A 13,051-nucleotide genomic window follows, 5' to 3' on the forward strand; every position below is an offset into this window, starting at 1 on the left:
TAATTGTGACAGGATGTTACAAAGGAATCCAAGGAAATATTACAAGGCAGCCCACCCCACCCCCACCCCCCTCAAAGCTCGAAGGCCTTGCGCACAAAGCAGCAGAGTCTGTGCAAACATCAACTGAAAACTCACTTGTTTTCTTCTTGTGCCAGAAGATGGCCACATCCTTATGCAAACTTCTCCCCTTCTTCCTAGCCAGGGCTGCAGATGCCTGGAAAACAGTCCACAACACCAAGTACGAGGACATCAGGAGGCCAAAGGAAATGAAGCTCTCAAACGCAATTAGCAGAATTCTATACACCTCTGCCGGCCACATGTTCTGACCACACCATCTGCCTTCAGCCCCGGCAGCCACAGCCCTCACCTACCTTGCCTGTCTCACAAGCATGTATTTGCCCTTCTCCTTTTCGAAAGTAATCACTTTACCGTGATAGAACCCATAAACTTGGCCTTCCTGGCACTTGGTGACATGAGTCTCACCAGCTGACTTACTGTACGGGAACAGAAAGACTGCCAAGTCACTTAAACCCAAAAGGAAGCTGCAGAATGACACACACGGGGTATAATTTATCATAAAGTATACATACACAAAACCAACTATATCTTAGTATACCTGTAGACGTACCTATGAAAATGTTAGGAAAACACTCACCACGCTAGATAATGGTGCTTGCTCTAACGGGAGAGAAGGGGGTGATGAAGGACCTCAACTTCCCATTATCAATGAAGTGCTTACAATGACAATGTATTTATAGATTTTATTTTTTATGTATTTTTTTAGGGTTCAGCTGGAAGAAAAAGCACATTGCAATAGCTAGAAAATAACTTAAAACAATGAGAATTGCTGTATGACCCAGCAATTCCACTCCTAAGTATTATACCCAACAGAATTGAAAGCACAGTCTTGAAGAGATATTTGCACACAATATTCATGGAGGCATTATTCGCAGTACACAAAAGGTGGAAACGACCCACGTCCGTGGACAGGTGAATAGATAAACAAAATGTGGTAACACCCATACAATGGAATAAACGAATGAAATACAACCACATGAATGAACCTTGAAGCCATTATGCTAACTGAAATAAGCCAGACACAAAAGGACAAATATTGCATGATTCCACTTATCTGAAGTATCTAGAACAGGCAAATTCATAGAGCTAGAAGGTAGATGAGAGGTCACTAGGGGCTGGGGGAAGGAAGGAATGGGGAGTTACTGCTTAATGGTTACAGAGTTTCTGTTTCAGAGGATGAAAAAGTTCTGGAACTAGGTAACGTAAAGGCTGTATAACATTGTGAATAAAAAAAATCAACAGAAGGGAATAAATGGCAAAACCCCTAAAACTGCACATTTTCTTGGCACAGAACTTCCACTCTCAGGAATTTAAACAAAGGATATATTCAGAAATATATGCACAAAAATGTCCACAAACAGACAGTTAGCCAAGTTGGTAAACTGGATAGAATGCCATGTAGCACTTAACAACCCCATTCCCATCTACACTGTTCATGGCTTTCAGAAGCTACTAAAGATTACCACATGAAGAGGTTACCAAACGGTGTATGTGGTTGTGATCCCATTTGTGTAAAAACGAGGTGACTATATAATTACAAAGACGTCTACCATAGTCTTCACAGTTGATATCTTAAAGAGGATAGAACTACGGGTGATTTCGTGCCTCCTGCCATGGGACTTTCTGGGGTTTTCCCTATGTTGACAGGTAATACTTCTATCACTGAAAAAAGTATGAAAACATGCTTTCCAATTTTTTATAGAACGTAATTTTTCCCCACAAGGATATTCAGAAAAAATAACAAACTATATAAAGCTACATAATGTGAGCAGCTCCTGTAAGTGTACACCCTACAACCAATGTGTTATGCGTACACGTGCATATACACAAATTTAAAGTCAAGGTATATAAACGATTAAGAGCAGTTCTCTCTGGAGGATGGGATTACAAGAAGATTTTACCTGTTCTGTATCGTTCTGAATGTTTACAGTGATGATGTACTATAACCACATAAACCAAAATCAAAAACAAAACAAGAAAACTCACGTTTGAAAAACTGCTATGTGGTTCCAGGGACACTCCCATGTGCTTTAGAGAAATCTCTGACCTCATGGGAATCATTCACCCATCATTTCTGAACACTGCATTCAGTGGGGATTGCAAGCTTTTCACAAATGACTCTAATTTATGAAATAAAGAGTGCTGCTCCAGTCTCTCTAAGTTAAGACATTACTTTTCTAAATTCTAGCAGGCAAATAACTGATAGATTTTAAAAACCAAGTTTTAAAGTGACAAAGTTCACTCTAACTTTGTCAGAGTACTCACATGATCAAAAAAATACACCACTGCAAGCTTTTTGCTGCGCCTGATACAGATGCGCTGCACTTGAGCAATGTTGCCAAAGTGGTTCTCCAGAGTGGCTCTGTCATTGAGGTAGTCAGGGATGTTCTTGCACTGGATCGCTGTGACTTCAGCAGGTGACCAGCCCCCAAGACTGTCTGTGCTCTCACTTCTTTTACTCTGACGGCCAGGAGTTCCTCGTAGAGAATCTAGGGGATCAGAGGACGGGCACAGAAATGTATCAGATGCAATGTTTTCAAACAATAGGAGGCACCACCCAGGTAAGAGCAAAGGAAATCTTCATGGATGTAAGACCTGCTCTGAGATCCTATGGTATGTTAGGATCCCTAACGTTTACCGGGGGGGGGGGGGGGGGCGGGTTACAACGAAATTCAAACTAACACCCAGGGAAATTTACCAAGAACTTGCCAGCAGAATTTACTGTACTTTGTACATTTTTAGAGCGCACCTTCTTTTTTATCTCTACTTTCAGTTCCTTCCTCTTTATTCACACCTGGAAGCCGGGAAGGTGCCAGGACAGACTGACTGCCTCCTGGGACGGCCGAGTGGTCATTTTCCCCAGACTCCGCACAGCCAGATTCCTTTTTAGATTCCTTGTTGCCCAGGCGCCCTACTTCTTTATTGCTTTTGAAGACATCCTGTATTGTCCGACCGAACAAAGTGCCTCCCCGGGGTCGATTCAAGCGGACGGGTCGTTTTTCTGGAGGATGATCGCCCCTCAACAGAGGGTCCAAATCTTCTGCTGCATCATGACCGTGCCTCCGTGGGGACCGATCCTGGTCCTCCTTCCTTTTCAGTCCTTTCATGAGGCTGGGAAGTGGCTCCATTTGGGAAACAGCTTCTTCGCATCCTTGTCTGACACCTGTTTTGCTAACTGGGAAGGGTTCACCCAAGGACCCTGAAGAAGCTATGGGGAAGCTAGTAAAGCCACTGTTAGAACTTCCAAATAGTGACTTGGGGCCTCTCTTCTCTTCCTCCACATTTTGACTTGACAAAGCAGAAGTAAAGGCAGATGATGATGAATTATTATTACCTGGTTTTGAAAAGGTAAAATTTGCATTGGTGGCTGAACTACTTGTCACCTGAGAAAAACAAAATGGGGCCAGTCCCCCATGTCCACTACTGACTGGGTGGGAAAATGTAAAAAATCCGGAAGTAATTTGGTTCTGAGTTTTCACTGGCTCGGATTCAGCCCCCAATATTGGTCTGAACACTGAATTTTCCAGAGGTTTAAAGCTAAATTCTGTTTTCCCAAAACCAGAGCTTGATATTTCTCCAGTCTCTGGTCCAAAAGTAGAAGTACCTGGGAATGCTCCAAGGTTGGGTGATTTAAAACTAAATCCTGGGTTTCCAGGCACCGATGAACTTGAAGACCCAGAGGTAGCTACAAAGGCCGGAATGTGTTCAAGTCCAGAAAAGAGTCCAACATTTGAGGTGTGGGAGAATCCTACTGTTTGCACTGAAGAAGAAGGACTTTGTCCAGAAGATGCTGGAAAGCTGGACACCTGTGAAAATCCTGAGCTCTGCCCGGGTAATGTATTGTTTTGTCCAAAAAGAGAGGGCTGACCAAACCGAAATGGTGGCTTGGCTTGAAACGTCCCTATGGAACTACTGGAAGACGGTGGGAAAGCACTAGGCTGCTGCCCACTGAAAGGATTAGCTGGATTCATCTTCTGATCCAATTATTGGAAGGTAATAAATACTCCGCGCAGAAAAGTAGTCCCCTTCCTCAAACGATCTGTCCAGCTCGGGAGCTCCCCCTCATCTTCACAATAAGCTGAAAGACAAAAATTCAGCCCATCACAGCTATGTAGCGCTGGAAGACTAAGAAAAGAATTTTTAATCACATGTCAGGTAAAGCAAAGGGCTAAGTATTCTTATTTTCTGAGAGCCAACTGGTGGGGTTGTTTTGGTTTGGTTTGGTTTGGTTTTGAGTACGGGGTAGAAGTTGGTACAAATAAATTACTTTGTTACGGAGCTTTAAAGCATGATCGTCTAAAACCAAAAACAAACATTCAAAACATTTTACTGAATCGGTCAATTCACGGTAAAACCTCAAATAACAATATGAAAATACATGCCGTTACTCTGTTCAACTGAAAGACAGGAGGTTTCTGACGTCTTTCAGTCTCGACAGCCAGAGAATTAGAATGCAACACTGTTAAAACATTAGTGTTTCAGTGTTTCCTCCCGTCTAATTTTTCTCCCACTAACCAGAGCACCAAATACTCTTTCCAGACAAAGAAATAATTGGCGTTTTTACACGCGGGCGATTACCCCCAGGAGCTGGCTTGAACAACAAGAGTGCTCACGCAGAGACGCTGCCCCACCCCAGACCGCCGAGGGACAGGGGCACCGGTACAGCGCATTCCAAACCTCGGGTGGCGCGGTGCGTGGCCCCGCACCCGCTGTGTTCCCCCCCCCGCGCCCCCAGTGTCCTCCCGGCGCCCCTGGCCCTGCGCCCCTGGCCCCCCCTCCGTTAGCGACACGGGCGCGGCGGCGGGAAAGGGGGAGACCTCCGCCCGCCAGGGCCCCGCGCCGCGATCAACGTCCGGCTCAGGGACGCCGCCACCCACCGTCCCAAGGCCCCTTGGCGCCGGGCTGGAGCCGCACCCAAGGACCGCGACAGCCAGAGACTCACCGTTCAACTGCCCGCAGCGAGCAGAAAGCTACGCGGCCCCACCTCCGGTCTGTCCCGCGTCTGGGCCCCGACGCGCTCGGGTTGCGCTTTCTGGCCGGGCGGCGGCGGCGGCGGAGCTTCCGGTGGGCCCGCCGGCTTCCGCCCGGTAAGTTCCTCTCCCCAAAGAGGGGCGGCCCGGAGCCCACGGGGCGCCCCCTGCCCCGCCCCGCCCCCACTGTGCACCCCTTCACCGTTGGGCCCTTCCTCCCCGCCGCCCCGGTTTCCTAGTGGCTGTTGACGCCTGTCTCGCGCGCCTGACGCCACGGCGTGTTCGCGTCTTTCCGTGTTACGCTTTCCTTATGGTGAAAGGGACATTCCATGACGTTTTTCAACGAACTCCACCAAACGAGATGAATTGAGGGTGTGCGCGCGGGTGTTTCTGCAGAACTTAGGATGGCTTTCTGAGTTGTCTGCCTTTTACAGGGCGCGGTGGCTCCGGCCGCGATGAGCTTGGTTGTGAGGAACCTGCAGCGGGCGGTGCCCCTGAGGCGGGCGCGGCTCCGCGAGAAGGTGCAGGCGGTGCGGGGAGCCCTGGGGGTGCAGAGGTTCGACCTGGGGGTCGTCTGTGTCGACAACAGAAAGATTCAGCAGATTAATAGAATCTACAGAGACAAAGATACCCCAACAGATGTGCTTTCCTTTCCATTTCACGAGGTAAAAGCTGTTTTCCTGTTCCTGTCTGGCCTGCCTTCCTCTGTAAATCCCTGTTAATTATACCACAGACATGATTTTAAGTTTTACTTTGAAAATTTTCAAATACACACAAAAGGAGAGAGTACCGTGTGACCATCCCTTATTGATCAGATCCTATCGCTGGAGGAGGGGAGGTGATTGCCCCCCTGACCCCACGTTCTGTATCAGTGAATTAAAGAGAAAGTGCTTCTGCAGTTTTAAGTGTGACTCAGTAATGCATATGTATCGATTGAAAACTTTTAAATAACTGAGAATAAAAGGACAGAATTGGGTGAATATGTTAAACAAATACGCGATATCTATCAGGTCACTACCTATGTCATGTGAATGATCGACCCGAGGCTCCCCACACTGTTCGTAACAGCATAAATTAAGGCAGCCCTTTCGGAAGGCAATCTGACAGTTTACTTGAAGTAAATCTTTTTTTTTTTTTTTTAAACATCTTTATTAGAGTCTAATTGCTTTACAATGGTGTGTTAGTTTCTGCTTTATAACAAAGTGAGTCAGTTATACATATACATCTGTTCCCATATCTCTTCCCTCTTGCGTCTCCCTCCCTCCCACCCTCCCTATCCCACCCTTCTAGGTGGTCACAAAACACCGAACTGATCTCCCTGTGCTATGCGGCTGCTTCCCACTAGCTATCTACCTTACGTTTGATAGTGTATATATGTCCATGCCTCTCGCTTTGTCACAGCTTACCCTTCCCCCTCCCCATATCCTCAAGTCCATTCTCTAGTAGGTCTGTGTCTTTATTCCTGTCTTACCCTAGGTTCTTCATAACACTTTTTTTCTTAAATTCCATATATATGTGTCAGCATACGGTATTTGTCTTTCTCTTTCTGACTTACTTCACTCTGTATGACAGACCCTAGGTCCATCCACCTCACTACAAATAACTCAACTTCGTTTCTTTTTATGGCTGAGTAATATTCCATTGTATATATGTGCCACATCTTCTTTATCCATTCATCCGATGATGGACACTTAGGTTGTTTCCATCTCCGGGCTATTGTAAATAGAGCTGCAATGAACATTTTGGGACATGACTCTTTTTGAAGTAAATCTTGATTACTGTTTAATCCACTAGTGTCATACCTAAGGAAATAAGTGGAAAGAAAATAAAATGTTCAATGTGTAATATAAAAATATATTAAAGTATCCACTTATCATTTTCCCTGATAGGAAGTAAAAATATTAACACCCTAAATATCAAGCCAGAGGTGACTGGCTTAGTGTGAACAGGCCTCAACTGAACGGACTGGTCTTTATGTGGGAAAATGAGAAAGATTATTTGTTTAGGACAAAACGACAACTGGAAAACACAGAAACGTAAGCTTGTATCGATGTGGTGATTTAGCTCCATAGAAGTTAGGGAGCGGGGTGGTTGTGCCTTAGGAAGGATGAAAGAAATGGAAGGTTCATTTGACAGCGTGGGACCGTCTTCAGTCAGTCGTGTGTAGTGTCTCTGCCACGGTTCCCAACTTGTCTGCCTTGGGACTAGTGACACAGGGTCTTTCGGGGTGAAATCTGTAGGCCTGTGGTCGGTTAGTGTTCTGAGGTCGTGTTCTCCAAATGTGTGTTTCCTCATTTTCAGAATCTGAAAGCAGGCGAAATTCCCCAGCCTGATTTTCCAGATGACTATAATTTAGGAGATATTTTCCTGGGAGTGGAGTATATCTTCCAGCACTGCAGAGAAAATGAAGATTACTATGACATCCTGACTGTAAGTGCTGAAATGACAGATCCTGATTGGCAAAGCAAAGGCTGATGTCCTCCATCCAGGCCGTGAGAAGAGGTGGAGACGACACGGGCATACACACCATCGTCCTCATGTAGGACAGAGGTTACTGGGGGAGACCCCCAGACAGGGGCAGCACCCTCTCACCATCCCTCAGAGGGGAGAGCCTGGGCCATGGGGTCTGTGTGCCCCATGGCACCATTGGGTGAGGGGAGAGGACAGGGAGCATGTATGTGTATAACTGAGGAGGGGGAGCCCCAAAAGTGGCCTTGTTCTTAGCTTTACGTCTGGAGATCAGCAGGCTGTGTTTGGCCAGCTCGGACCTGCTGCGTGAGCTTCTTCCTGAACCGCCCAAAGCAGGCAGGATTCTGGCCTCCAGGACCTTCAGATCTGTCTCCTCAGCTTGATGCCACGAAGGGTGGTGGGAGTGTTCTGAAAAGTGGTGTGTGATTGAGTCGTGTTTCAGCGTTCCTGTGGATTCAGTTGAGGTGTTTTCCTTTGGCCGAACAGCCACACCCTGAATTATCATCTTTGGGGAGCCTAGTGCTTCCGAGGCTTGAAGCAGAGCTTAGAGCTTCCCAGCGAGACGCCCTGTGCTCAGGCATCAGGGTGCTGCCAGGAGAGGGTGTGCTTTCTCCCTGGGAGTTGGGGCAACTGCAGCATAGACAGGACTAGTCAGCACAGGTCTCTGCTCTGGGATCCCTGTGGCCAGCAGCTGTGCACCCCTGGGGGCTCTGGGCTGGGGGGCAGTTGTGGACCTCTTCCACTCCCCCACACCTCCTGAGGATTCTCTTACCCCCAGCAGAGGGCCAGCCCACACTCCTAGGGCCCTCATCCCCCGGCACAGGGCCAGGCCAAGCCACCGTCCTCCCAGCTGGTGCCCAGCTGCACGCTGGCACCTTCTAACAGCCCGGGGCACCTTCCCCCTCCCCCTGCCCTGGTCCTCCATGTCTCCACAGCTACCCACCCATCTGCCCCCTCCCCACCCCACCCCACCCCAGAGGAGATCCTGATCTTCACATCCTGCCACGGGCCAGGCCTACTGCTGCTCCCCAAACCCCAGCCCTGTGACCTCACCACCTGCCCACAGCCTTGCCTGGGCCCAGAGGAAGCTTCCTAACCTCCCACCAGGCATCCACGGAGCTCCCCCTGACTTTCTGCCCCTCCTCCCTGGCTCATGGCTTGGTCCTGACCACCCCCTGAGGCAGCTTCTTAATTGTTCTGACAGGTGACTGCCACCCACGGGCTCTGTCACCTGCTGGGCTTCACACACAGCACGGAGGCCGAGTGGCAGAAGGTAGGAGCCATCCCCTGTCCCCAGCACAGACACAGGGGGCATTGCAGCCCGAGGCCCCAGGAGCCGGGGCTGCACCACCTGCCCCTTGCAGTCAAGTATGAAAACCAAATGGAGAAACGCAGTGAAATAAGGAACTTATCATGCCTGCTTTATAAAAAGACAGTGTTTGTCTTAAATATCGGACTCTCTAAATGCTGTTAACTGCATTGTTTATTCACTGTTGAAAGAAAGGTCTGAGGAGAGACACTACATTCCATAAATTCTATAAAATTCAAATGGCTTAAAGTTAAAAAACCTTTACAAGAGACATTGTGATGGTATTTGTCAATGGAAACAGGATTTAGAGCGTGCAGGTGTCTGATCCAGACCTGTTAGGTAAAGTTCTGTGGCAGTTTGTTTCCTGGAAGGCTGCCAGTGTTTACTCTGTCTGTGAAGGTCTGTGTTAGTAAATGCACCATATTGTGTTTTATTAGCTCGAATTATATTCGTAATCAGACGGGTTCCCTGAACAGCCTAGAAGAAAAGCATTTTTTCCTTAACGAGGTAGTCTCCAGGCAATGGGCGTCTCCCCGGCCTTGCTAGGCTGCTGGGTCCACACCGGCCACACCCTGGCTCCGCATTGCCTCCGCCCCGCCGCCCCCCACCCCACAGGGCCGCCTGGCTCCCCTGCTCAGCCCCACTGCTTCCCACACGCCGGCAGCATCTCAGGAAAGCCTCCAGCGCGCTTCCCACCAGCCTGTCCTTTCCCTGGGGGGCCGTCCTCACACACCCGCTGCAGTGCTTTCAGGGCCGGGCCACCCAGTCTGGCCCCTTCTCCTGCGACCCAGGCAGGCGCTCCTCTTCATGCATGAGACCACCGCCCCAGCACCCGGCCCCAGCCCCCTGCAGGGTTCACACGCCACCGGGCAGCACATCGGTGCTCCCTGTGCACTGGGACCGCCGCCTGCCTTGGGCTGTGTGGGAGGCCCCAGGCCTCGGGGAGGGAACGCCAGGGCCCGAGGAGGCCAGGCCTCTGGGCCAATCTGGAGCTGTTTCCGCCCCTTTCTTTCAGATGTACCAGAAGGAGAAGCAGGTTCTCGAGGAGCTGAGCAGGCACACAGGGACCAGGCTTCAGCCCCTGAGCAGGGGCCTCTTCTGACCGAAGTGCCGCCATGTGGAGAGAGAGTGGATACCCCCCCGGGCCCCAGGGATCAGAGCTCCCCACGCCGAGGTCCCTGCTGGCCACTGCTGTCCTGTGGGGCTGCACAAGTGCCAGCCAAAGCAGGCGCTGAATTCCACAAGTGGAACTTGCCTCTTAAAACACGAGAGGAGGGCTTCCCTGGTGGCGCAGTGGTTGAGAGTCCGCCTGCCGATGCAGGGGACGCGGGTTCGTGCCCCGGTCCGGGAGGATCCCACATGCCGCGGAGCGGCTGGGCCCGTGAGCCATGGCCGCTGAGCCTGCGCCTCCGGAGCCTGTGCTCCGCAACGGGAGAGGCCACAACAGTGAGAGGCCCGCGTACCGCAAAAAAAAAAAAAAACCGAGAGAAATTTCCACTTATTTCTTGGTTCAGGACACAGTAGGTGTGTTATTTGCAGCGTTGTAAATAAAATAGTTGCAAGCGCTCAGGATGCAGAGGTGGGGCGTGTCGGCCGCCTCCTCCCTGGGGCTCTGCCTTTGACAAAGCGGCATCTCCCACGTCTGCATCCCTTCAGGACAAATCAAGCAGCCCAGGTGGGCCTGCCCCCACTTCCCGTTGGAATCCTGCTGGATTCGGTCCCATCCAGTTCTCAGGAGCGCTGGGGCCTGGAGCCTTTGCTTGGTGCCTCTGCAAGGTGAGGGACAAGGCTGACCCTCGAGGTGGCCGCAGGGCCAGGCCTACGCCCCGCAGGGCACCCTCAGCACGCCTCCTGCCACCACCCACCCCTACCCATCGGTCCCGGTCAGGCAGTTGCTCACAGACTGTGCTCGAGTCCTTTGCCGTGGCCCCGGCGTGGCAGAGCTCCGACTGCCACGTCCCACCCTCCTGTAGGAAAGCCTCCCTCCTGTCCGTATGTCCTGCCGTGTGAATATGAAAATAAACCCAGGAGTTTACCCCAGAGCTTCATCCAGAGCTGTGCACAAGCTTCGGGCATCACGGGCGGGAGCAGCTCTGGAAGGGGCGGGCGCCGAGCCAGCCCGGGGCCTCCGAGCACGGACCACAGCGCCACAGACCCTGCAAGGAGCTCTGAACTGGTCACGGCGAGAAAACACGGCCTCTCGGAGACCCTGAAACCCCAAGTACTATGATCCTAAGAATTTGGTGTCTCCCATAAATCGATTTCAGAAACGTGAAAACGTGTTTCCCACTAGATTTGTGTCCTGAGCCGGGACTTTGCCTGGCTCTCGGGGACACGGACCCTGTCACGTTCCTGGATCATCGGCCACGTGACCTGTTTGTCGTCAGTTAAGCTCGTTCTCGGTTTAAAGTCTAACATGGCAAAGACCAAAGGTAATCCCACAAAGCTCTCCCCAGGCCTTTTTAAGGGACTGAAGGGGTCCTGAGACCCACTGGTCCTATCAGCGAGTATTTGGAGTTCTGCACCTGCCATTACAGCTGACCCTCCAGAACCTCTGGTCACGTCCGGAACACAGGCAGGTTTTCTCCTGGGTACGGGCCTGAGCAGAACTGCTGGGAGCTGGAGGTGGGAGGTCCAGCTCTATAGGCTGACGCCTGTGAGCGTTTCCCCAGGGCTGGATGGTTTGTCCCTGCCAGCAGCCGTAGTAGTGGCCCCCAGGTCCTGCTACCTGGTGTCAGGTACCGAGCAACCTGCGTGTGCCCTGACCCTCCACTTGGATGGTGTCCACATGTGCACTGTGGCCATCCTGCGTTTCTCTTGTCACCAGTGACCCTCTCCATCGGCATCCCCTCCACGAGAAGGGCGACGGGTCAGGTCTTATTGCCCATTTTCAACTAGTTTTTCTTTTTTCTTATTAATTCTGGGGTGTTTTTATATATGGTTGAAAACATGCCTTGAATTTTAGTACAGGATACGAGCAAGTGTCCTGACCTGACTCTGAGAGAAGGCCGCCCCACGGTCCGTCAGCAGCCGTGCCGCCTGCCGGCTGCGCGGCCTCTGTTCCGTTTCATTCTGCTGGTCGCTCCTGCCCACCCCGCCCGGGCATGCGCTGTCACGTCCCAGAGCTTCCTGCAAACCCAGCATTGCCGGAGCAGGGCTCCTGCTCTGGGTGTGGCCGGCATCCCCAGCCCTTTACTGTCCTGGGTGTGTTCTAGATTCAGCTCGCAAGGCCGTGACGCCCTGGAGGTGCCGCGCCAGGTCCGCAGGCCACTGAGCACGTGCAGTACCTCTTGCTTCGTGTCCTCAACGTCTTGCTGAGGGGACCTCCGCCAGCGGACCCGCCAGGGTGCCAGGCACAGCTGGTCAAAGGAAGTTTTCTCACAACACTTGCCACTAAGTGCCAGGAGCCAGTGCAGCCCCCACAAGCGGAGGCCTCCGGCCCACAAGGCCGCGCCCCACTCTAGACCAGGGGACCCACTGTCCAACACCACCAGAAGTCAGGGGTTCCCACGGCCCCCGCCTCTGGTTCAGTAATCAGCTAGAATGGCCCACAGAACTCAGGGAGACACTGGTTTCTTACAAGGGACACAGATGGACAGCCAGATGAGGGCGTCCATAGGGTGACATCTGGGAGCTTATGTCCCCGTGGAGCTGGGGTGGGTGCACCCCCCAGATGTGTTCACCAGCCCCATCTTCCAGGGGTTTTGTGGAGGCTCTGTTAGGGTGGCAGGGCTGGAGTAAATCGCCGGCCTCAGGTGATTGGCTCAGCCTGCAGCCCCTCTCCCCTCCCTGAGGTTGGGGGTGGGGCCTGAGTTCCAGCCTCTCCTCAGGGCTGTGGCTTCTCCTGCGACCAGCCCCATCCTGAAGCTCTCCGGCGCCCGGGTGACCTCGTTAGCACACGAGCTCTGTGCCAGGAACCAGGACAAAACCAGATAGACATGTCGTCTTTTGCTGCGGTATCACGCCACGCCCCCACTGTACTCCGGCACCCGGACCCCAGAACCCGCCTCCCTAGCAGCCCCACCCTCACTCCCAGGGCCTGCTCGGACCTCTTCAGCTTCCCCAGGTTGGCATGCCTCGGGGTGCTTTTCCCCCGGGCCCTCCTCAGCAGTGACCGCCCCTCCTGCAGGCCCCCCCAGTGGTGACCTTGCCGGGCTTCTCCCCACCGGACTCTCCCGGACTCAGGAACGTGTTTCCTTCATCCCGGTTGACCCAGCAAGGCCAG

The 13,051-nt window shown here is 51.8% G+C and overlaps 2 protein-coding genes across 9 annotated transcripts in view; one reads left to right on the forward strand and one right to left on the reverse strand.

The window, feature by feature from the left end:
• The window catches only part of MCM3AP (minichromosome maintenance complex component 3 associated protein), a 41,631-nt gene extending 36,517 nt beyond the window's left edge, over positions 1-5,114 (reverse strand). Inside the window, exons 1-4 of one of the 2 annotated variants that reach the window (XM_082625625.1) lie at positions 5,021-5,114; positions 2,873-4,156; positions 2,344-2,567; positions 136-214 (exon numbers count right to left, since the gene is read on the reverse strand). In XM_082625625.1, the coding sequence (XP_082481751.1) occupies positions 136-214; positions 2,344-2,567; positions 2,873-4,049 (1,480 nt within the window). In that variant the 5' untranslated portion in view covers positions 4,050-4,156; positions 5,021-5,114. Of the gene's footprint in view, positions 1-135; positions 215-2,343; positions 2,568-2,827; positions 4,157-5,020 lie in introns of both variants that reach the window. The other variant, XM_082625624.1, reaches the window with a different exon arrangement.
• YBEY (ybeY metalloendoribonuclease) lies at positions 5,058-10,453 on the forward strand. 7 transcript variants are annotated; one of them, XM_082625644.1, is made up of 5 exons: positions 5,058-5,165; positions 5,483-5,713; positions 7,350-7,478; positions 8,722-8,790; positions 9,842-10,453. In XM_082625644.1, exons 2-5 carry the CDS (start codon positions 5,504-5,506, stop codon positions 9,926-9,928), a joined length of 495 nt encoding a protein of 164 aa, XP_082481770.1. In that variant the 5' UTR covers positions 5,058-5,165; positions 5,483-5,503; the 3' UTR covers positions 9,929-10,453. The 7 variants fall into 7 exon arrangements, 2 of the variants coding, with proteins under 2 accessions (XP_082481770.1, XP_082481771.1); XR_014294422.1 differs by lacking the exon at positions 5,058-5,165 and adding an exon at positions 9,264-9,333 and having other exon boundaries at positions 5,196-5,713; XR_014294423.1 differs by lacking the exons at positions 5,058-5,165; positions 8,722-8,790 and adding an exon at positions 9,264-9,333 and having other exon boundaries at positions 5,302-5,713; positions 7,350-7,598.
• The last annotated feature ends 2,598 nt before the right edge of the window (positions 10,454-13,051 follow it).

Source organism: Mesoplodon mirus (assembly GCF_964341445.2).
Source record: "Mesoplodon mirus genome assembly, chromosome: 6".
In the NCBI taxonomy this organism is placed as follows: domain Eukaryota; kingdom Metazoa; phylum Chordata; class Mammalia; order Artiodactyla; family Ziphiidae; genus Mesoplodon; species Mesoplodon mirus.